Source organism: Talaromyces rugulosus, chromosome III, assembly GCF_013368755.1.
Source record: "Talaromyces rugulosus chromosome III, complete sequence".
Taxonomy (NCBI): Eukaryota; Fungi; Ascomycota; class Eurotiomycetes; order Eurotiales; family Trichocomaceae; genus Talaromyces; species Talaromyces rugulosus.
The window spans coordinates 3,103,570-3,126,469 of NC_049563.1; the positions used below are offsets into that span (position 1 = coordinate 3,103,570).

Below are 22,900 nucleotides of genomic sequence, written 5' to 3' on the forward strand. Positions count from 1 at the left end.
CAAGTGACAGTGTCACATACATTATAGAATATAACAATGCGATAAAAATAGCCCCTCGGGGCACTCCAAAAAGAAAAGGAAAACGCCTGGTATCAAGTGTACATCAATGATAATTAAACATAAAACGCCCACTCAATGCCTTTGTGATGTGATGTGATTATTCAAATGTTTTGCTCGCGCAGCCCAGTAACGGGGTATTTTGTACTTTCTTTTGCGAGATTTTATTAAGATTCTGCGTTGGTTGGAAATGGTTTGATGTGTCGTGTTTTCCCCATTCGAGTAGAGTTTCTAGGACGATAGCTAGAAGGTCGACAGGCTATTCACCATCGGCTTCGGTGAAAGTATAGTTTGCGGAGCTGTTGTGCTCCATCCACCAGCTACCCCTGGCGGTTTGTCGCGTGTCAGAAATGTCCATCAGTGCTCCTAGTTGGAATAAAAATTCCCCAGTGAAAGCCTAGCAGTGCACCACGACTACTCAGTATGACATAAACTCCATTATTTTCATACTGTGCAGCGGTATCTTCATGAGACATAACAGGCATGATACCGGTTCCAAAAATTCCACAATTTCGTCTGACTGACGGGAATAGAAATGGCGAATCTTGGAAGAATCCGTTTAACGAAAGCGGATTTCCAAATGAGATAGGAACAGATATTAATTTGAAGCTGTGTGAAGGTGGGATTAAGAAAAGTTGCATTTCTTTTTCTCTTACTCCCACTTCACAAACAAGCTCCGAATAGGTGTCCAGGCGGTAAAATATCCTGCCCAAAGACATGGTTGGGTTGTCTGGATTGTTTTGATCCGATATTTGAGATGTTGCACTCTGAGACCGGTGACGAGGTAAAAATTCCGAAATAGGAGAATGGAGCATCAGTGAGCCTGACAGCAGAGCATGGAGCGTTCGTAGAGTTGGTCGGCTTCTGAAAGTTTTCCCAATTTCGTCCAAGATCTCTAGAAATGTCGCGACACAAACAGAGAAGTAGGAGGTGGCATTTGGCGATGAGGCTGGAGTAGACTCAGAGACGGCAGCCCATGGGACAATGGCATGGGCGACGAGACGAATGAAATTGGGCTTGCCAGAGGGACGCCCATTGTGCTCCAGTGCTTGTCAATCCCATCTCCAGTTGGAAAACGCTTTTCTCTGTGGATTAGGTTTTCGACAGTCACCTCGGATAGAACCTTAGGGACTATTACAGTCACGGTCTGATAGAAAGGTTCAAACACTCGGAGATGTAAGAAAAGCCATCCTACTCTGGAGACTATTAGCCTAGTAATATTTTGAGCTAGTGCGGTCTCAATAAAGGAGCGGAGAAAAAGAGACTCGGTGATATCATGTTGAGATATCGGTATTTTCTTAGAATAACATGCGAGAACAAGAGCTATTAACTCATGACGCAAAAAGAATAGCCGGGAGAAATACCCACAAAACAGATACACACACAAATCCCCCCTTACTCGACCATATTGATGTATGTGTATATTGTTCTGTGTGGTAACCCCTGTTGGCTCGACACCACACGACATTTGCTAGAAGATTCGTAGGGTAACGAGCTAGCTTTTTTAAAAATTTGCTAGCTACCTTGGGAATGGTCCACTTTACCATGTGTATTCCTTTCCAAGACATTCACCAAGACAAATGGGGCTAGGTAAGTCCACTCGATAGGAGTGGATTGCCCTCAAAAGGCAGGTGGTGCAGCCACCGCAAAAGCCGAGTCATTGAGGGCTTCATCTGGTGGAGCACTCCCGTTAAGCTTTGGGCATAGCCTTTATCGACAAGTCAGCACAGGCATCTTCTTATGGTGTCCTAGATAGGTATGCTGGATGTGTAGGAAGAAAGAGTGGGAAGGGGGAGACTGTACTTCTTGTTTGTCTTTATATGTCCAACCATGCCGCAGCTAGCACATTTTCGCGTGGTGCTTCCGCCAGCTTTTGAGGGAGTGCCGGTTTCTTCCGAATCCCCAACAGGAGTTCGCCCTGCTCCTTTCTGCTTTTCGCGGGCAAAGCGTCTCTCCTTATTACGGTTCAACCGTGTCAATTCCGCCTCGAGCCTAACAAAGAAGTATTTTGTTAGTCATCTTCAAGTTACGTGATTGGAAATGCCTTACAGTTTTCTGTTACGAGCATCCACTTCGGGATCGCCGGTCGGTAGAAGTTCCGTAAGTCTAGAAACATATTAGTCTGGTGGCAAACAAAGTCGAACAATAGAAAGTACGTACTGTGTGTTGACGGCTTCCACCTGGTGCCGCAGCTGCACATACTTGCTGATGACGCGAGGATCCCAGATTACCTGCTCTTTCTGGTAGATGTTTCCACTTTCGTCCTTGAAATCTCGAACGATCTTCAGGACTTTACCGCGTTGGCTGCGACTACTCATCCTGCTAAACTGACTCATGCTCTCATCATCGCGGCGCATGGAAGGGGTTGCAGCTTCTCGGGGTGTGGGTTTGTTGAAATCGTCTTCCTCCTCTTGCTCGTGGTCGCTTCCTTCCATGTCGGGGGTTACCTCAGCACTGGAGGACAGGCTAGCTTTCTGGCGATTCCAGATATGAGCAATTGAAGCGTCGTAGGCCTTTTGCTGCTGAGCTACGTTGTAGCTATGGCCGCTAGAGTCTTTTTGCTCTCGCTTTTCCATCTTTTCTTGGGCACTCTCGCCAATGGGCTGGAAACCGCCTTTCATTGACGTCTTGATGAAGCTGAATGCTTCTCCTCGTCCAGTGGGATCACCCTCGCCGTGTAATTTCAACATTGCTTTGCTTTGAGATGCCATCATGAAGTTACGGCTAACACGCCAAGGCGCCATTTGTTGCTCAAAGTTGACCATACCCTCCCCTTCGACATCGGCATCGTCATTCTCATCTTCTTGGGTATTTGCATGGCCAGTATCGTGAAGGTGTTGCAGTCCGACCTGCATGGATTCCAAAAGGCAGACATCCTCCGGGTGAATCCAGGATCTGATTGTTTCCGAATCTGGAATTACCCCAATCGGCACCCACATTTTGGTGTCTTTGTCGTGGTGAACAAAGTCTTTCATCTTTTGACGATTTTGCATATCAGAAGACCCCGGCAAATGCGCTGTGACTTGGTGGATCGATACTTGCATGTTGCCCTCTTTCTTCATCAGGCGGAAGGTAAGCATCTTGAGTCTGTTCTTCGCTACCGTTGTGACCTTTCGGGAATGCGGTCCAGGAATGTCTGTTGCGGGAAGCTGCTGTCCTGCAACATAAAGATTTTCAATGTTCTTCAGGTAGTAATTAGATCCGTCATTCTGGGTGGAACCTCGCACCACTAGGAAATCAGTGGACTTTGGCTTGTGATTGAAAACAGGAGCGCGATACATTGCGTTTGAAATAGCGGGGGTTGTTTCGCCTGGTTCGACATGCCCAAATAGGGAGAAAGGGCTCTTGTCCTGCGGCAACAAGACATTCGTCTCACCTATTTCAGCCTTCGGTCGAGTTGACTCGTCAACGTTTTTTCGGCGGTAGTAGTGTATTAATCGATTTGCCATGCCAAAGTTTGACAGACTCATCGGTGCCTCTTCTGAATATTCGACCAAGAGCATAGTGGAATTATCTGCCATAGATAGAGCCTTTGTGGAATCAAAGAGGGTTTTGGCATCTTTCCCTTTAATGTGTTTGCGCTTGACAACAGCGGGGTTTTTGAACCAACAGTTGACCATAGGTCGGAATGATATGGCTGGGCGATGAAAGGATCGAGCTTCTGCTGTGGCGAGTTCTGTTTTGTAATAAGGCCACTGTAAACGCAAAGCTGGCATGCTATGTTCGAGAGTGGCACTTCCCAGAGTACTCCGAATCTTGTTCTGGTGATTCTCTTTAAGCATGTCATAGGCATCGTCATTGGAAATGTTGTAACGTTGATTCAGACGCTTTGTGGCGTTAACATCCATTTCGTCACGTTCAGTAGTACCACGCAAAGTCTTGGGTTTCTGCGACACAGCCTCAGGTCGGGTATCAAGTAATAAGCGAGGATCATTCATATCAATCACAACTTTCTTCGCAATCTGGGAAGTCAGACGTGCGGGGTCGTCGAGGATGGGTACATCGATATGAGAAAGCTCCAAGATCTCGCGTGGGTCTCTTCCCATTTTGCGCTTCTTAGAAGGACGGGTCACTTCCATGTCTAGGGACCAAGTGTCTCCTTCAATAGCTTCAACTCGTGCTTCTTGCTGGTCAAGATCATCATCCAGATCCATCTCAGAAAGATCACTCTTAACATCCCAATCTGTGCATAAGACACGAAGGTCCTGCATTGTGACTCCGCCGGGTAGAACCTCATTTTCATCAATTTCTGCTTCGATAATCTCTTCGGGCTCGGTTTCGGAACTATCAGTTTGCTGTATGGCTAAGATGCTTTGGTTTTCGAGGTCGAAGGCACGTTTTGTACCCTGGCCGCCCGTCCTGAAAATCCGTTCCTGGTCTACGCCGAATTCCAAGTGGATCTTGCTAGGAAGGACAGGTTTAGGAGGTTTTGAAGGCTGTTTACCCAAGTAATAAGCTTTCTTGTGGCGGAATAGTTCGACGAATCGAGGAAAGGAATCTCGGTCGAAATTGGGCCACAGTGACTTGAGCAGTTCCTCGTCGTTTTCTGGAGGAGCTGGAATATGATCGGGACCAGGGACTGCGGCAGCAGCAGATCGCGCGAATAAAGCCTGTTGTTCCCTCCATGCATTGAATGTGGCTGGATCCATGGTCTCTTCGAGGGTTGTCATGGGCTCCTCCACCTCCCCAAAGAGATCCATCTCGGCGTCATCGTCAGGACCAGTGGCCAAAGGCGGCAGTGTTGTATCTGGTAGCGTACCAGTTATGGCGCCTTGTTCGAAGAAAGGATCCTTGGCTGTGATATCGACGTTTTCTGCGGCTGGAGAAGACGGGCCATCGCCGAATAAATCATCGACTTCATCACGAGCTGCGTCTCCTGCAGCCGGTTCGTCATCTCCGAAAAGGTCGCCGGACCAGAGGTCATCTTGTCCTACATCGGTAGAGCCTATCTCTGGTATATCTGGTATCTGAGTAGTAGACGCGCCCGGTCCGTCTTCTTCATCTGGGAGGTCGTCGTCGTCGAAGTCTTCGAAATCGATAGCATCGTCGGCCTTGTCACCCGTGTCCAGGTCACGTCCCATAAAATCAAAGTTTCCCCCATCCGGTGCGTTGATCTGAGCCAAGACATTCTGAAAGTCGAAGTCGTCGGCGACACCCTCGCCGTTCTCTGTGGCGTGAGGCATGTCGTATTATCAGAGTTTCCTCGGCAAGTAGGTAGTTGCGATCGGATATAGCGGCGAGTGGTTTGGATTCCAGTGAGTTCTGCGTGAGGTTTCAAACTCTCACTTCTGAGGGCTTGATTCAGCGAGTAGAGGTGTTTCCCATGTCAGCTGTGATGACTGGGGAGTAACTGAAGGTGAGTGATGGCAATCCTGGCGGGGACAGATTCATCGACAAACGAAACTTGAAAGGCGGCGGCGAGACGCGGCGACCATCACGGAGTCTATTGCGCTAGTCCTTAAATAGTATAGTGCAGCTCCGGACTTATAAATTCCATATACGAACGACTCTTGAAGTGATTTTTTTGATGAAATACTTTGTGGCAATAAATCGAGATTGGTTATTTTGGTTTTTAATTGTGTAATCGTAGCTACAGTTCACTCAGTTGAGGGGAGGCTCTAGCCAAACCCAAAGCACCAGCAGCTCATTTCTAACATGAAATGAAATATTCACTCGAAATTAAGACTTTGACTTTTCCATATCAAAGGATCCATAGTAAGCGCAAAGGGCTTTACTCGCACCCTCAATGCAATAATGTCTCACATTCACCTTCTCATTGTCGTCAATGACCTTGGCTAGCTGCCTAAGATCCGAGGTCCTTGGAAGATACAAGGCTAAGAATTTGGAAAACTTCGAATATTCTTGATACAAGAAATCTAACGAGTAAGGTTCCATGGTTTGAAGGTTGAAAATTTCATCAGATCGATATCCTGGACCTATTGAGGTGTGTCAGTATTGCACTAGTTTTCTCCGTATCATCAGCGGACAACTTACCTCCCCACGGCGGGCTAGCAAAGACTATGCTGTACGGGCCCAAGTCACTCAGTTGGTTCTTTAAGATATCGAAACAATCTCCTTCAAACCAAGTAATTCCGGTCTCGACGCCGTAGATTTTGGCATTGTGCTTGGCGCAGGCGAGCACCGCCGGGTTCTTCTCGATGGCATACACGCGCTTCCACCGTCCCGACTTTGCAAATGCGATGGTGTTGCCACCTGCTCCAGCAAAGGCATCTACCAGAACAACTTTTTCCTTCGGCACAGAGGCAGCCAGGTCCTCCGCGATTTTACTACGAGAACAAGTCAGTATATTGACTGGGGCATGATAGAATTGCAAATCTTACTTTGCGACTGGTTCTGGGGTGACGCCAAACCATGCATCGTCGGTCAACCAGATGCCTTCCTCGTATTTTGAAAAGATGCGGTGGCGTTGATACCAATAGCTTTCACAGGTCAGTATCAATATATATATTTTATATCAGCTAGACGTACTTTTGAATGTCCCAAGGAACTTCACTTTTGTCACTGTAATGGTGGACCTCTGGAGGCGCCACTTCTTCGGTCTCCCCACTCATGACAGTAGGCTGATGACTCTTTGGACCTTGATCATTGGCATGTCGCGGTCCATTATTCTTCCCATATGGTTTTCGTTTCTCTTCACATGGGCCAGGAAACAAAAGTGGGGCGAGAAGCTAGCTCTGTTTGCACTGTTTGTCAAGGCCGCCTGTACCCGTTCTGGACAGCTACGCATTAGATGCAGATCGGGTTTGCGGGGGAAGTAAACAACCCTTTGAGAATATTCTTGACATACGCTCTAGCAGGAAACATTTCGTGTTGCCTCCGCAATTATGTTCGGGGCTCTCAACAGGTTTATAAGCAGGCTCGATGCCGAATCCCCGCAGCCGAATTCCAATGACTCTGCAGACAACTCGTTTGGCTTCCAGGTACTCCGCAACAAGGATCCCGACCTGCCACTGGAGCCTTGGTTTGATTTTATCATTGGCATAAACGGTCGCTTGATTGTAAGCTGATAAACCTACATTCCTTAAAGGAAAAGTTTGCTCACATGTGTGACACTAGGAGAACCCCGATCCCAACCTCTTTGTGGCCGAGGTACGCAACTGCGCCGGATCGAGTGTATCTCTGGGGATATGGAGTGCAAAGGTAACGTCTCATTATTATATCTCTTGCTGCCGGAGATAAAAACTAATGACAGTTTCCTTTTCCTAGGGTCAACGAACGCATACAATCTCAATTCCCGTCTCAAAAGACAATTTGTCACTAGGACTTACGCTACAACTTGCGCCCTTGTCGGCTTCGCAACACATCTGGCATGTTTTGTCGATACCATCACCTCTGAGTCCCGCGTACTTGGCCGGTCTACTCGAGCATTCGGATTATATCCTGGGATCGCCCAGCGGGACCCTGCGCGGAGAGTCCGCCCTGGGTGAATTGGTCGAAGATCATTTAAACCGCAGTCTGGTACTTTGGGTCTATAATAGCGAGTTTGACGTGGTTCGGGAGGTTGAACTGGTTCCAACGAGAGGATGGGGAGGTGAGGGTGCGCTGGGCGCTGTTCTAGGGTATGGTGCATTGCACAGATTACCTGTGGGCTTGGGTGAAGAAGTCGAGGGTCCCGGTGAAGTTGTCTTTGAGACTGTTGCAAGCGATGGCCAAGGGCAGCAACAGCAGCAGCAGCAGCCAAACTATCCTGCTGCTTCTGCAACCGGGCTTCCTCCATCTTCTACTACAGCCGCTGCAGGAAACTATCTTGTGCCTGCAAACATTTCCTCACCACCTCCACTATCTTCTCCTACAGCCGCCCTCAATAACAACGCCAGCATTGCGCCACAACCCAGGTCAGCCAAATCAACGCGAAGGAATCGACACGCAGCAGTCTCGCCCAGCCGTACCTTTGACGAATATTTTGCTGAAGGAGAGCAGAAAAGCAAAGAACAGGACTTTGCGCCATCTCGAAAAGGAACACCACTTGCTCCACCGCCAAAAGTTGGAGGGCCACCACCTAGCGCGACTCCAGAGGCAGAAAGCGAAGCGACTTGACAAGCTAGAGTGTCTATCTGATCATTTTGTATTATTATGTGAGCGGCCCCTTTTTTTTTAAACTTACGCGTATAAATGAAATCCATGAAAAATATGCGAAACCATTGCATTCGTACAAGTAAAGTTCGTGTGTACCAAATTTGACATGACAAAAGAAAATATTTTTGATGTCTAAAAAGAAATATCTCTAGGCAGGATACTAAGTCTGGTCCGCTTCAAGCAACAAAAAAATAAATGTACATAGTATCCAGGGCTGATGTCAAATGAAGATGAAGAAAGAAAAATCACCGATCTTACAATGCATTACGCTGTAGAGCATGTTCCAGCATTAAGGATAAGATCGATCACCGTCCCTTCTTAATCCACCCTTCAAGGTTCTCTCGGTACTCTCCGATCTTGTCCTCCAACATATAATAGCCCATTTGGCTGTGGGCAATGCCAGTGGTGTAAACGTGTGCAATGTAGTTGTGGGTTTTGAGATGCTTGTCAGCCACGGCGGGCACCTTCTTCTCGTATTCCCAGATAAAGTCCGACACATTCCTCATGGTCACGGGCAGCAGACTCCAGGCGGCAACGGTGCCGAACGCAAGAGGCGTGGCACTGCGAAGGAAGATACCGCGGTTTCGAGACACAATCGACCCGGCCATGGCCGACACTACGACATAGACGCCGCCTGGCATTAGTCGCTCGCCAGACTCAGCCGAGGGGGCAAGGGATGCGACGGTGTTGGTGAAGGCATTCTCCACGCGGAGCACGCGAGACAAAAAGTCGTTGAACGAGTTCTCGGCGGCGAGGGAATGGGCATATACGAAGAGACGGGCCCGGCGGACTTGTCCCTCTAGAAGTTCGGTCACACTGGGAGATTCTGCCGCAGCCTCCTCCTCTGCTGGGGTCGAGAAAGAGAGAGTGGGAAGTCTGGTGGGTTCGGGAAGTGGCTCGGGAGAATAATCCTCGTAGATGGGTTTTCTCTATTGAACGGGGCGGGTTCAGTCAGAAATGGCCTAGAATATGATTAAGCAGAAACAAATACGCACAGCATTCGAGGGCGCTTCCGCGTGGGCAGTCCGTCTAGGGTACACTGCAATACCTCCAGCGAGGAGGGTCGCTGCTATGGGAGCAACAGCTCGCTATCAAATGTCAGTTCGGAGTCACTAGAACCACGGAGAGTAAAAAAACACATACTCGCTGGAGCATTGGCCGGAACGACATTTCGAATTGGAACAGAGGTCCAGGGCCAATGGATGCAGCGGCGCGAGAAAATCGAAGGATGGAGTGAGGCGTCTGGCACCGATGAAGGTCTTTTGCGCTGACGTTGATGCCGCTCGGGAAGGGACGGCGCCGAGCCAAGCCTTTTCCGGCCTCTCGGCTACGAGAACAGATAGGAACCTCAGCGCTGCTTTGCTGCTTTTTATACCTAGACAACAAGTTTTTTTTTTTTTTTTCTCCACCGGTCTAGAAACTCTCTTCAGCATTTATTTCAGAAAACCATGCTGAAGACCGTGCGATACCGTCCTTGGACCTGCAAAGACTGCCTGCAGCGCGTCAAGTCCAGGCGCACCCTTGCAACCGCCGCCGTATCGCCGAATCACGTCGATTATGCGGCTGCAAGCAAATTTACAAAACAGCGCGACGATGACACCCTCCGGCGCGTCTTTGATTCTCGTCCCTTTTGGCGAGAGTTCTCGCAGCGACGCGCAAATACTTCGAAACGCAGCGGTCTAGTACAGAACCAATACCTCACTAGCCCCGAGGGCTTTCGACAGTTTGCGCATACTTCGTTGCAGAAATGCCAGCGCATCGTTTCAAAAGTCCTAGCGGTGTCGACGCTCGAGGGATACCGGTCGATGGCGAAGGATATGGATCGACTGAGTGACCTGTTGTGCCGAGTGATTGACCTGTCGGACTTTGTGCGATGTAACCACCCGGACCCGAGAATCCAAGAGGCAGCGACGCAGGCGTACGCGCTCATGTTTGAGTATATGAACATTCTTAATACTACGACGGGCCTGCATGATCAGTTGAAAACGGCAGCGGGCACTCCGGAGGTTGCATCTTATTGGAGTGAGGCCGAGATGACGGTTGCCCAGATCTTGATCAAGGATTTTTCAAACTCGGCGATTCACATGCCCCCAAAGGACAGGCAGCGATTTGTCAACTTGTCTAACGATATAAGCCAACTGGGGTCTGACTTTGTCAACAGAGCAGAGCCTGCCAAATCGCATGTGGCATTGAGAAAGAACAGTGCTCAGGGCCTAGATCCGGTTGTGGTTCGCCAACTACAGAAATGGAACAGTATCTCTATACCGACTTTGGGGGTAGAACCCAAACTTGCTCTACGGTCTATGCACGATGAATCCGCCCGAAAAGAACTTTATCTAGCAACTCGGACGTCGAGCAAGCGCCAGATTCATCGGCTTGAGGAACTTCTTTCGAAACGAGCTGAGCTGGCTCAATTGTCAGGATATTCCACATATGGCCACATGGCTTTGAGTGACAAAATGGCCAAGACCCCCGAAGCAGTGTCTAATTTCTTGACCAGTCTCATTGACAGCAACCGATCTCACGTTCAGGATGAGCTTTTCAAGCTGCAGGCGATGAAACAGGCGCCACCACTACAGCCTTGGGACCATGCATACTACGTGCAACAGCGCTTGACAGAATACTCGATGTCTCGGCGGTCTCGAGAACTAAGCAGAGTGCCCGAGTTTTTTTCTTTGGGTACTGTGATGCAGGGTCTGTCTCGGCTGTTTGATCGTCTCTATGGTCTTCAACTAGTGCCGCAGGAAACACTTCCAGGAGAGACATGGAATTCAGACGTTCGACGGCTTGATGTTGTTGATGAATCGGGTCAGCACATTGCTGTCATCTATTGCGACCTGTTCACACGACCCAACAAAAGCCCGAACCCAGCACATTTCACGCTTCGATGTGCTCGTGAGATATCAGCAAACGAGATTGCCGAATCAGCAGCTATGGACCCTCCGTCACACCCAAACGATGGAATGGCCACGGCCATGAATGCAGGATCCAACACGCTCCGCCAGCTGCCGACAATTGCTCTTGTTTGTGATTTCCCAGAGCCGCCAGTCTCCGGAAACGGGCCCCCGACTCTGCTCAACGAACACAGCGTCCGAACACTCTTCCACGAAATGGGCCATGCCATCCACTCTGTCCTGGGCCAGACACCGCTACAATCCATCTCTGGCACGCGCTGCGCCACCGACTTTGCCGAGCTGCCTTCAGTCCTCATGGAAAACTTCGCCACGGCCCCCGAAGTCTTATCGCTATACGCACGACACTGGCAAACCGACCAACCTCTCTCAGAAAACATGATCCGCAGCATGGAAGCCGACCGCTCCGCACACGGCAACATCTACGGCGCCGTCGAAAACGAAGCCCAAATCCTCATGGCCCTTGTCGACCAGGCCTACCACTCCTCTGCCAACGGTCCCATCAACAGCACCGACATCTACCACAAAGTCTTCTCCGCACACTGCGCGCTTCCCGACCCGCAGGAGCACAGCCCTGGTCATCTGCGCACCTCCTGGCAAGGGTTTTTCGGCCATTTGTACGGTTACGGCGCAACGTATTACAGTTATATCTTTGACCGCGCGATCGCGAATAAGATCTGGCAAGATGTGTTTCGCGCGGGTGCGTTGTCTGTGGATCGTGATGCGGGCGAGAGGTATAAGAATGAAGTGCTGCGTTGGGGCGGTGGGCGCAGTGGATGGAGTTGTGTGGCTGGCGTGTTGGGGAGTAATAACCCGTCGAATGCGGATGGGCGTTTAGCGGAGGGCGGCGAGGAGGCGATGCGCGAGGTTGGGCGCTGGGGATTGGGGCGTGATGGGGTGTCGAACTAGAGAGACATCACTATCAATGTCAGGGTAGAACTAGAATTGTACAATATGGGGGTGGTTATACATAGAAACATAGATGATTGGTTTTTATCAACTATATTGAAATATACCCTTTCTATTCACCTCGAATCATTTTTAAATATGCCCATGCAAGAAATTATATTCAAAAGGTTTCAAATATGTCATCGGCCACGTAATGCTGCTCGTCTAAATGTAGGTCGTGAAATCCGTCTGAACCAAACAAATGCCAAGAAAATGTGTCAAATATGTATATTATTCCAAAAAGAAAGAAAAAAAGCAAGTCCGGTTTTCCTAAACACCCCAGGGATATGCGAAATTATCATGTGACCAACTCCAAACCTATATGTATGGTGATATCGAAAGAAAAGAAAAGAAGAAGAAGGGTTTTGTGCAATGAAATCGAATCCAAGGATATTCTTTTGCTTGGCTTGATCAGACACTGTGAAAAGGCGACACAAGCCGTGAAGCGAGCATGACAATTGCAAAGTCACCTATTAACCCGGATACGGCTTTTGTCCAAACACGACGTGGAAATTGTGATAGGTGTGGAAACGGCGATTGCTGATGCACTTTCGAACCGATACCATAAAGACTTCGATCTCAGGCTTCGACCAGCCCAGGGCGAGCAGCGGCTTGTAAGTGTATGCCGACAACCCGTCCAGCCAGTTGGCCTCGTACCACTCCCCCCACGTCTTGAGCTGGGGATCTCGTGGCCATCGATTCATGGGCACCTTTGTGGTGTTATCTTGAATATTTTGAACCCTTCCGCTCTCATCTTGCGGGCCAGACGAGGAGCAATAGTGAACTCTCGCGTGGGTTCTACTTCTGTAGCTGCTTTCTCATTCAATTCAACCCAGTCATGCAAGGCGTACGCGCTGAAGCCTTCCTCGTTCGGCGGCGGCATGGTACCGTCGTCACAGCGTGGCGTCGGGTCGATCTCGTGCCATTCAAACCAGCCGCCGGGTTTGAGTACTCGCATCACCTTCTTCATGAGTTCAGCCACAGAGGGCAGGGAGCCAGTCATGTTGCCCAGACGGACGTAGTCGAAATAATCAGACTCCCACAGCCATTCGTCTTCTGTGGCGTCCTCGACCAGAAAATGCACATTTGGAGGGACTTCGGTTGGTTGGACCGGGGACAAGTCTGTCCCAGTGATGTTTGCTTCTGGAAACAGAGCGGCTGATAGATGCCAGACATGTAAGGATAAAGAGGGTAAAAAAAAAGGGGGGACGAGGAAGCTCACCCATTTCAATGGGCCATATGCCGGAGCCGGTGCCAATGTCGAGAATCCGCTTGGGATCCCGGAGAGGAGCGTGATATAGCCGGTTTTGGTTGACCTGCTTCCAAATGTGATGCTGCATATCTAGACGATCAAGCTCCTGCTCGTCGTTTGGGTACGGGTATACTGGCCATGGTTAGCATTTGAGGAGAAAGTCAATGACGGACGAGGCAAACTTACAACCCTCATGGTAGCGATGATAGGTGCGACCATTCTCCCTCGGATAGTCTGTGACACTGGCCGTGAGAGACTGGGTATCACTATAACGGGGGGAGCGATGGTCAGTTCAGACGAAAATGTAGATGATGGGAAATATGGATACTAACCAATCTCCAGAAGAGTCCTACGGATAGATATTCGCATTAGTCAATTCTCTTTTAAACCAGTGCGCCCAAACAAGCACGGAATGATAGATCCAAGACAGGGAGAAGAGAAAAAAAAAAAAAAAAAAAAAAAAAAAAAAAAAAAAGGCAATCACTCACATCCGGCGTCATTGCCATTCCTGGCGGTCCAGGCGTACGAAGCGGAAGAGCAAAAGAGGAATCATACGTGGACGAGAACAAGTGTTATTATATTTAGCGGGTTCGTATGAAGTGAAATTTATGAAAAAGCGGCCAAGTCTCACAAGACGGTAGACGGGGCATGCCGAGACTGGGGAAGACGAGCTGTTCTTAACTCGGCCTGGAGTGAGTGAGCGCGCGAGAGAGTGAGAGGGAGGAAAAAAAGAAGCCCGGGTCCCAGGGTGGAGAGCAGAACGAGAGCGGGCCGCCAGTGGCAGACGAGGGCTGATTCCGTGGATCTGGTTCTCTGGGAAGGTCGACGAACTGATTTTGGGACTAACTCTAGGCTAACTAAACCGGCAGTCCGTCAGCCAGCGAGAGGCTCGCCCGGACGCCTGGGAAATTTCACATGGGGCCTGCATGAATGAGTGCAGCGGCTAAGACCATTGAGGGAAAGAAAAGACATGCAGCCGACCACAGGAAAACGGATGCAAGGCTGCGCCCTTTCTGAGCTGTCAAGTTGTCAACCGGTCAACTGGGAGGCCGTCGCTCCTTCCTCCTTCCTATTACGACAGGCGGTATCCGCGGCAGAAGGAAGGCGCGCGCGTGCCTGCTTCGTCGTGCCTTCCGTGAGAGGAAATCGCGAGGGTGGAAGGTGCAGGGCGCCAAGACGTCATACAAGTTACTCTTATATCGACTGATAGAGTGAGGTCGTATTGTTTAAACTCATTTAGATCTACAACTTCATTATTACTACGACAGCATCCATCAACCGCCTCCCTCATCAATGGTAAGTTGCTGCATGATAATCATCATCATCATCATAATCATCATAATAAGAACATGAATAATATAACCGCAGTTTTCCTGATCTCTTCGCTCCGTAGCGCACCAACCCTGTCGCCCCCGCCCTACCCCTGTTCCTACTCTAACCTCTTAGGGTCGTCAGTCGAAGCGCTTGGCGAAACCATCCCAGCGGGATCGACGGAGGTTGATGCGCAGCAGCTATATTTTTTTTAATATTCATTTTGTTTTTCTGTTTTCCTATGTAATCTTATTGAATAATACTAATCCGTGCTACTACTACTGCGTATGATTCCTTTTTTTCTCCAGGAAACAAAAAATATGGGGCAAGGGAACACGAACACTAAGTACTAGTAATGGTACGAAGTACGCCATGGCGTCTTTTTCCTATTTTTTGGGAGTTGCACCCGGAAACTTTATCGCCGACAAGCGGACAAGAAAAGGGCGAGTCAGACGGACCCATGCGGAAGACCAACCACCAGTCAGTCGGCCGGCGGGGGGGAAGTTGCTGCGATGGCACGGTGGCACTGGGCTTTAGCTCTCTTTGATGGGCCAGAAAGGGTGCAAGAGCCCCACTTCGTGCCACGGTTGGGCCCTCGGCCCAACCGCGCGCCACTCCTTATTCTCGGCCAATAACACGCGCCGCATGGAGCCCCGGCCCGCCCTGACACCGGCAACTAGAGCACGGGCGTTCCATTGCGCTGGGATTTGCACGCTGGTTTTCAGTTTTCCGGGACCGGGACGGTTACTACTGTACGCCGTACCACTGAATCTTATTTCCTTTTTCCTTTCTTTTTTTGGGATCCGAGCGGATGGATGGATTAGACTGCTAAACAATTCTTCTTCTTCTTCTTCTTCTGCCTCTTTGTTCAATGGATTTACCTCGCCTCCCTCGGTCTAGTACTGTACATATTTAGTATAGGCCGCTGGGTCAACTGAAAAACTAAACTTGCACCCCTTGCAGATGTCAACCAACCCGTGCCGATACGTTTTGTGGCTATTTGGCAATTGCGATCGGGGCCACCATCCCCAATAACAAAGGCGGGACCGTTGTACAGAGTCCCGAGTCCAAACTGGGACAACACATGACCCCCTCCCCATAGTACGACGTAGTACTACATATTATTACGTTCGCGTCGACTTATTTCTAGGAAATTACTAGGAACAATATATTTTGCTCAGGGAGGGAGGGGGGCCGCACGGCTGAATTCTCCGCGCTCTGGGCTCTGGGTACGACTCTGCGGCGCAAAGTAAGCTTCGTTGTTGTCCTCAATAACCGCACATGTACCTAATTCGTAGTGGCTACAAGTATCCCAGATTTACCTGCAGCGGGCATTGTCGCGAATAGGATAGTTCGACGTTCAAAAGATTAGCCATGCATGGCAAGAAATACGTGAAGCCTTTGATTAGTGGGATTGAGACTTGCTGCTGCACGTCAGTTGCATCTTCGTATATACCTACTACATGTACTGCTACGGTGTTGGCGAACAATCCCTTCAGGCAGCCAAATAGCGCTTTTCGAGAGTAACAAACCAAAAAAAAATAAATGTCGATCTTTCAATCTGAGTGGCACGAAATAATAGTGCTTCACCGCTTGACAATGGTAGATAAAACAAATTTTGAAATGGCCGCCCTTTCCTGGCAAAAATCAATTTCCCTTGATCCCTTGCTTTGACCTCGTGCTAATCACATGGTCCGGAGCAAGAACGTAAAAGTCAAAATAATAAAATTAACAAAAGTGAAAAAAGAAAAGACATTTGGCGACTTTTTTTTTTGTTGTTGTTTTATTCTTGGCTAAATAGTCGTATATGCTGCGCGATGCAGTTTCAATAATAGTCGGCGTTTCAACTGGAATCCTAGTAGTACTCCGTACTACGACGAATACTGCCAAGTGCAAAGAGATCATCGCCCTTCTAAAAACTGATTGTGACGTTGACGTGGTGTTATTTATTTAATATTATTACTATTACCATACTATTATTTGTTGCCAAGCCGGCAGACCCAGCAGGCCGGTTTGCAATGGGGACATCGGAATCCTCTAGAAGACATACGGTGTAGTTCTTCCTGCTCTCCCTATCATTTGATCGTACTACAAAGTAGAGTGGGCCAATATAATGCAAGTGTGTGCTGCAAATATTGCTCAAGCAATGCGTTGGTGTTTCCCCCAAGTCTTTCAAAATGTTCTTTTTGTTGTCCAGAGTTGCTGCAGTCTGTCGTGTGTGACTTGTCTGTGTGTCTTTTGATTACTGTTGTTCCTATTAATAATACCAATTATTATCGCATCTACGGAGTACCGGGCGGATGAACGCGACAAAAGATCCCGCTCTCCACTGTTGCGTGCAGGACTGGGCAATTTGTCTCAAAAATAGGGACAAAAGGACAACGCCGTTTGACTATCAGTTGGCATGCATAAGCGTGTCCAGTGGAGGAGCCGGGACCCAATCAGCGCTAACAAACACACAACATCGACGTCTAGAATCGCGTAACTATTGAAAGAAGGCCCTCGGATGAAAAAGAGCAAACGCAAGTCACATCACATATTACTATTCTCGAGTGAGCCCTAAGAAGCCTGCAGCAGTGGCTCGTGTTAAGAGTACGACGCACCCGTCATAAAAAGAGTCCGGGTTTCCCTCTTGGTCGACCTGCAGTATTATGATAAATTAGCTCCGGAGCAAGAGTGGCGCTATCCCAGAGCAACGGGCCCCAATTGTGGAGCTTTCTTGACGCTTTTCCTCTTTTTTTTTTTGCTTTGCTCCGGTGTTCATTGTTGGGGCTTTTTTTTTCTTTTTCTGTTGAGCACTTTTCCCTGTTTGTCACGGCTGCGCGAATCAGTTCCGAAGCGGAGAATTTCCCGCGAATTAGGAGCGGCGCGATCGTCATGGTGCAACCAGACATTCGGGTCCTGCTCCCAAATGAATAATGCAGCCCGGATTAGGATTTGCGAATGGCATCCTCGATAGCAACACACAAAGCGACGGGTTGCTACTGCTGTGATGCCCTTTTTTTTTGACAGTTCAGTGCTGGTTATTACTACAGGCTTCTTTTTCTACGCATCTGGTGCAGACTGATTATTACAGTATCTCCGTGGATGTCAGTATGGTGGGTGTTGGGCCCTCCCTGACTCTTGACAATGCAGCTGCATCCTTCGTGGCCATCTAGAGAATTGCTTATTCTCAATGCTGTGTCCCTTTTCATCCGGACTCATTTCCAATTTCTCGGTTTCATGGTACCCACCAATTGGCCTGTGCTGTGCAGAGTCATGCTCCATGCGAAATCGCCGTCGAAGGGATCCTCCGGAGCCCGTTCAAAAGGAACGTATATATGGGCCAGCGAGTTTACCCCCGATTCTGGCGAGTCATTCTGGAAGCGAATACGCAGGCTGTGGGATACGTCAGATGACCAGCAGGAGCACAGCCGGGCAAAATCCTAGACATCCATCTGACGACGAATCGAGTCAAAGACTGATGCAGACAACACATCAGCTGGGTTTCGGAGATGCGTACGACTTACTATCTTCGCCCGGGTGAACTCGGCTATAGAAGGTTTATCCTCCGAGCCCAAATAATCGAGTACTTGCTTTGTCGCCTTCAGACACTGCTATCAGCCTGTGTGGTCGCCTGATCGTCGTCATCCATTCCCATATTTGAGTCCGCAAGGCTAACCAATAATTGATAGTAACTACCCAGTAGAGCATTAACAAAGGATACCCCTGTCTATTGAACACGACAAATCTTCCAAGAGCATGTCTGCCTGGATCCTGTATCCAGCGCGAGTAAAAAGCGAGATAGCCAATGGTGAAAAACTTGTCCGTATTTGTGTAGCTTGTGCTAGGAGAGGCATCCTTTCATGACTCGTGTTTGGGGGGATTTTCATCTCAGCTACATGCTATCTATCCTCACCGCTTCAAACCGAGTGCATTTCTGATCTTAGTAATCGACTTCATGGTGCACGTTGTATCGAGGTTCAAAAGACAATTCATAGCACAATGGCGCTAGTCTGCAAATGAAAAGGCTAGTTGGTTTAAGGTTAGAATTGCTTAGTAATTATGCCAAGACCGAAGCTTCCTCCGGCTGCGCGAAACGACAACACAAGACGATGCAGTCAAACGAGAGCTCCATCACAGACCCAATTGGATGCAGTTTAGCACCAGATGTCCGCCACCGGCCGTGCCTATCGCCATTCCCTTCGACAGGCGCCCTCCCGTCCCGAGTTTATCTGGATCGGCGACGACCTGCTGTCTTCGACTTTTCGTCGTTTTGTGAACGGCCAGCAACGTCGTTACGAAAGCCGGGTTCCTGGTCCATTGGAAGCTAGGAAGCGACTCGCAAGGCGTCGTAATACGGCTTTAGCGACATCTGGACAGCCCTTGGACATTCCAGCTAATGTAGCCAATTTATTCGGAGCTAATGGCAGTGGACACGTGCGTCAATGGGACGACTCATCCTGGTCGCCTAGGTGGCCGGAACCGTTGGGTGAGTGATTTCTTTCATGATGAAGGTTGGTACTGGGTTATGGGCCTCGTAGCTAATGGATGCTTAAAGAATTATTTTCCTACTCCAATCCCCCTCCTGCGCCACAAGTGCCATCTTTTCTCGACAATGCCGACGTATGGAGCGAACCCCAAGTTCCTGACCTCCCCGCGTTCAACATTCCTTTAGAGCGGGAAAAAATAACTCAGAAAACGAAAAAGACCAAGGCAAAAACTCCAGACCCTCAAACGTTTGAAGCGTCATTGGCTCGATGCAGCACTGTCGAAGATGTGCGAAAAGCTTTAGAATGGCACCAAATCGATATCCGAAAGGTCCCAGAACACAGTCGATTGATTCTCAACCACTTTTGCCATGTGACTTTCCGTATCGGCAAGGATTCTAGGATATACGATCTCATAGAATTCTTAAACGATACAAGTCTGAATGTGTCTGGAGTGGGGAATTACCGGGCCCTATTCAGCTACATCGACGATGCAGAAATGCATGTGGCTTACAGGGAAATGCTTATCGATCAAACGACTACAGCCATACAGCTCGGCCTTGTCCCAATTGCAGAAGTCAATGAGATTATCCAATGCTTACCGCAAGTTGTCGAAACTCCCGATCGCCCATTCAAATTCCAGCAAGTTGAGGAGCTTTCCTACTTATATTATCGAATCTGGGAATCTCTGCGAGCAAGTAAAGTTTTTACATTGTACGAAATATATCACGAAATTCTGGATCCGTGGTTAGGACAACTGCTGGACCTAGACGATGAACGATATTTGTGTCTGGCAAGGGATATCACGGCTGCATATTATGCGTCCGTGCGATCATTCGCTGATTCTATCTCGGCCCGGGCTCTGAAGTTATTGACCACAGGAAAGGCGCCAGTCGATACCGAATTTCTTGAATCATGGCTTGATCGCTGTTTTGTACTTGGGGATAGTCGTTCTTTACAGCTGGCAAACGAGGCGATTATTGCATATCATTCGACTGAAAGGCGTCTTTCCGAATTTGTCACGAACCAGCTATTGAAGTTTCTGACTTTGCCTGGCGAACTCGCGGGTCACAAGCAGAAAACCGCCGAAGCTATCCGAAGCCTAATGCAACAACTTGATGGAGATCTCGCTACCCGTTATATTGTTTACATTACCGAGAAGTTGGTGTTTTCCATACCCGACGATAGTCTTCGCAGTCGCACGCTTGTCATTTGGAAACACTGCTTAAAATATATGAACAACCAAACCGCGTTTTCTTTGCCGGTCTTGTCTGAAACCCCCAAGGCTGCCCATTGGAAAGGATCTCCTGGGTTGAGAATCGCTCTTCGCCTTTGGATCTGGAGTGCGCTGAGATCTCCAATTGACCCAGCGACAGCTAATAACCCGCGTGTCGAACAATTGAAACAGAACGATAAAACTGCCATAACGTTGTTGAAACTTTTTGATGGATTCACGACTGTCACGAGATCACCCTGGTGGAACAGGACCGAGATTTTGCCAAGGCTGATCTACAACTTGCAGAAGCTCAATGTTCCTTGCAACGACACATTAATGAAAACCCATGCGCTCCTGACCGGAATACAGATCACGCGCGGTGCGACACTGCACGCGTTCCGAAAATTAGAAGAGGGAAAAATCTCTCTAAAGGATGCCGCCTTGCACAGAGACACATTCAACGCCACAAAAGTGTACTTGCTTTCTTCATATCTTCCTTACATCCAAGACGTGGATATCACCAGTCCGGAATTTGTTGAAGCAATGCTCCAGTCGATTGAACAGGGCAGAGAAAGCATCGAGGCCATCTTTACCCTCATGTCTTTCCACACGCCACTGAAAATCGGATTAGCCATAGCCAACACCCCACAAGGGCGGTATGGACATCAACAAAAGCCTTACAAACGGCTCGTGCTGCGCAATCATCCAAAAAGGAAGGCCAATGAGCCTAAACTTGCGCTCGACCCTCAAGCCTGCGTGGCCTTTGTTGAGCTAATGGCTACTTGCATCGCTACATCTGAAAAGCTGACCCCAAGGGCGGCTTTTAATTTGGTCACTCATCTGTACGCATTCACTATACACCACTTTGGTCCTGTGCGACCGTCTCTGGTACGCGCCCTGTATCATTGTGGAGTGACTCGTTTCCGGCAGAACGGTCAAGGCGTATCTCGCGTGCAAGAGGCTTATATCATGGGTTTGGTGAGACGGTTCGAGGATCCGCAAGCTGTGAAGGGGTTGATGAATGGATCATTTATCAAGATAGGTGATCATGGTGTATAGAATTTTCAACGGCGTTGTGCTGTGTATATAGATGTAGATATATGTATATCAATAAAATATTTATTGTATTAGTCATTGTCTGATGGAAATGGTATGCATAAAACTGTTACTACCGTAGTACTTTCATCGATTTCTTAATGTTATATCATCATCTAGAATTGAATCAAGCTTGTAATATTACTACAGCGGAATCCCTCTTGCTCCTTTGATTAAAGAGAAAAAAAAAGAAGTATTCATTTCAAAATCAAATAAACAAAGCCTCTATGAGTCGACTTCCATCTGCTCAACCACAACCACATCCTCAACAGTGTTGAGTTCTTCCACCGTAACGTATTTGCCAATGTCCTCCTTTGTGATGACCTTCTCCTTGAGCCAGTTGGTAGTGCCACGAGGGAACTTGTAGTCGCGCGCCTTCTGGCCACGGTCGTTGGGCTTCATGTAGTTGCGGAGCAGCTGCGACGGCTGATCCTTTTCGATGACGCAGACGTCGACATTGCTACCGGAACCCAGATCGTTGAAGATACCGGCAAGAATGGCCTCGGAGCAGAGGGCAATGGCACCCTCGCGGTCCAGGTTGGGCTTCCACATCGATTCAAAGACGGACATGGCAGCCAGAGATCCAGAACCCATGGTCACGTACGGCAGCTTGTCTGTCGAACCGTGCGCGTGCACGGTGAATAAATGTGTGCCGGTTGGGTCGACGCCCGCAACTACCAGGTATGCTCCAATGTGTCCTTGGTATCTGAAGAGGTGCTGCTTCAGCATAGTCATGCAAGTGGCCACGCGAGGGGGTCGTCCGGTCGACAGCGAGTGCAGCTCGACATTGGAGCTGATCAGAGACGTGGTGAACTCGGTGTCTGCGGCCGTACCGGCTCCGGCACACCAGATCTGAGGCGCGATATAGTGAAGCTTTTCGCAGTTCTTATCGGCGACGATAGGTCCGCTCGTAGCACGGGTATCTGCGGCGATCTATTACAAAAAATCAAGGTTGTTAGTCAAAAAAAAAAAAAAAAACACTCCTTTTTCTTCCCCTCTGTTTGGTGATGGATCTCAAAAGCCGGGTGCTGAGAGAGAGCTCCCCCGTTTGGGTTACGATTGGAGCACCACCACCACCACCACCAAAGACAAAACTCACCACAACGCCTTTGTCATATATGCATCCGACAATAGTTGTACCCGTACTGGTAGCCTGGGGCAAAGGAGCACCTCTGGCGTGCAGAGCCGCATTGCGGTTGTAGTTGGAGAAGTCGAAGCCCGGCATAATGACAGATGAGGCTCGGTGGCCAGACGCAATTCAGTGAGAAACAAGATTGCAAGTCGGGAGTACGAAGACGACGACAGGACGCTTATCAGAAGCTGAAGTAGACGGTAGATGATGGTAAATTATGAAAGGCGGTGGGAGGTGAAGCTGATGGGAACTGCGGGTTGAGGTGATGCGCGACCTCTGGAGAGCTGCCGGGCGTGACGAAGCTCCGGCAGCCTTGCAGCCGCCTTGGTGCCTGGAAACGCAGGCAGCAACGAGCTAGTGCCCGAAAACCCGCCTCCAAGCTTCACCGCGCGGTAACAATAATAATACAAA

The 22,900-nt window shown here is 49.0% G+C and overlaps 8 protein-coding genes across 8 annotated transcripts; 3 read left to right on the plus strand and 5 right to left on the minus strand.

The window, feature by feature from the left end:
• Positions 1-1,805: 1,805 nt before the first annotated feature.
• Positions 1,806-5,240, minus strand: TRUGW13939_05937 (uncharacterized protein; the record flags this gene model as incomplete). The annotated part of the gene is made up of 3 exons (XM_035489095.1): positions 1,806-2,049; positions 2,107-2,163; positions 2,218-5,240. The coding sequence occupies 3 exons, from the start codon at positions 5,238-5,240 to the stop codon at positions 1,806-1,808; spliced, it is 3,324 nt and encodes a 1,107-aa protein (XP_035344988.1).
• Positions 5,241-5,736: 496 nt separating this feature from the next.
• TRUGW13939_05938 (uncharacterized protein) lies at positions 5,737-6,629 on the minus strand (the record flags this gene model as incomplete). Its single annotated transcript, XM_035489096.1, has 4 exons — positions 5,737-5,993; positions 6,052-6,344; positions 6,399-6,497; positions 6,547-6,629. 4 exons carry the CDS (start codon positions 6,627-6,629, stop codon positions 5,737-5,739), a joined length of 732 nt encoding a protein of 243 aa, XP_035344989.1.
• A 273-nt stretch (positions 6,630-6,902) lies between these two features.
• TRUGW13939_05939 (uncharacterized protein) lies at positions 6,903-8,115 on the plus strand (the record flags this gene model as incomplete). The annotated part of the gene is made up of 3 exons (XM_035489097.1): positions 6,903-7,076; positions 7,135-7,218; positions 7,285-8,115. The coding sequence occupies 3 exons, from the start codon at positions 6,903-6,905 to the stop codon at positions 8,113-8,115; spliced, it is 1,089 nt and encodes a 362-aa protein (XP_035344990.1).
• A 344-nt stretch (positions 8,116-8,459) lies between these two features.
• Positions 8,460-9,324, minus strand: TRUGW13939_05940 (uncharacterized protein; the record flags this gene model as incomplete). Its single annotated transcript, XM_035489098.1, has 3 exons — positions 8,460-9,083; positions 9,150-9,242; positions 9,298-9,324. 3 exons carry the CDS (start codon positions 9,322-9,324, stop codon positions 8,460-8,462), a joined length of 744 nt encoding a protein of 247 aa, XP_035344991.1.
• Positions 9,325-9,602: 278 nt separating this feature from the next.
• TRUGW13939_05941 (uncharacterized protein) lies at positions 9,603-11,975 on the plus strand (the record flags this gene model as incomplete). The annotated part of the gene is made up of 1 exon (XM_035489099.1): positions 9,603-11,975. The coding sequence occupies one exon, from the start codon at positions 9,603-9,605 to the stop codon at positions 11,973-11,975; it is 2,373 nt and encodes a 790-aa protein (XP_035344992.1).
• A 512-nt stretch (positions 11,976-12,487) lies between these two features.
• Positions 12,488-13,772, minus strand: TRUGW13939_05942 (uncharacterized protein; the record flags this gene model as incomplete). The annotated part of the gene is made up of 6 exons (XM_035489100.1): positions 12,488-12,812; positions 12,866-13,172; positions 13,237-13,398; positions 13,453-13,532; positions 13,599-13,615; positions 13,755-13,772. The coding sequence occupies 6 exons, from the start codon at positions 13,770-13,772 to the stop codon at positions 12,488-12,490; spliced, it is 909 nt and encodes a 302-aa protein (XP_035344993.1).
• A 4,954-nt stretch (positions 13,773-18,726) lies between these two features.
• On the plus strand, positions 18,727-21,321 carry TRUGW13939_05943 (uncharacterized protein; the record flags this gene model as incomplete). Its single annotated transcript, XM_035489101.1, has 2 exons — positions 18,727-19,048; positions 19,118-21,321. The coding sequence occupies 2 exons, from the start codon at positions 18,727-18,729 to the stop codon at positions 21,319-21,321; spliced, it is 2,526 nt and encodes an 841-aa protein (XP_035344994.1).
• A 261-nt stretch (positions 21,322-21,582) lies between these two features.
• TRUGW13939_05944 (uncharacterized protein) lies at positions 21,583-22,582 on the minus strand (the record flags this gene model as incomplete). The annotated part of the gene is made up of 2 exons (XM_035489102.1): positions 21,583-22,290; positions 22,457-22,582. 2 exons carry the CDS (start codon positions 22,580-22,582, stop codon positions 21,583-21,585), a joined length of 834 nt encoding a protein of 277 aa, XP_035344995.1.
• Between the last annotated feature and the right edge of the window lie 318 nt (positions 22,583-22,900).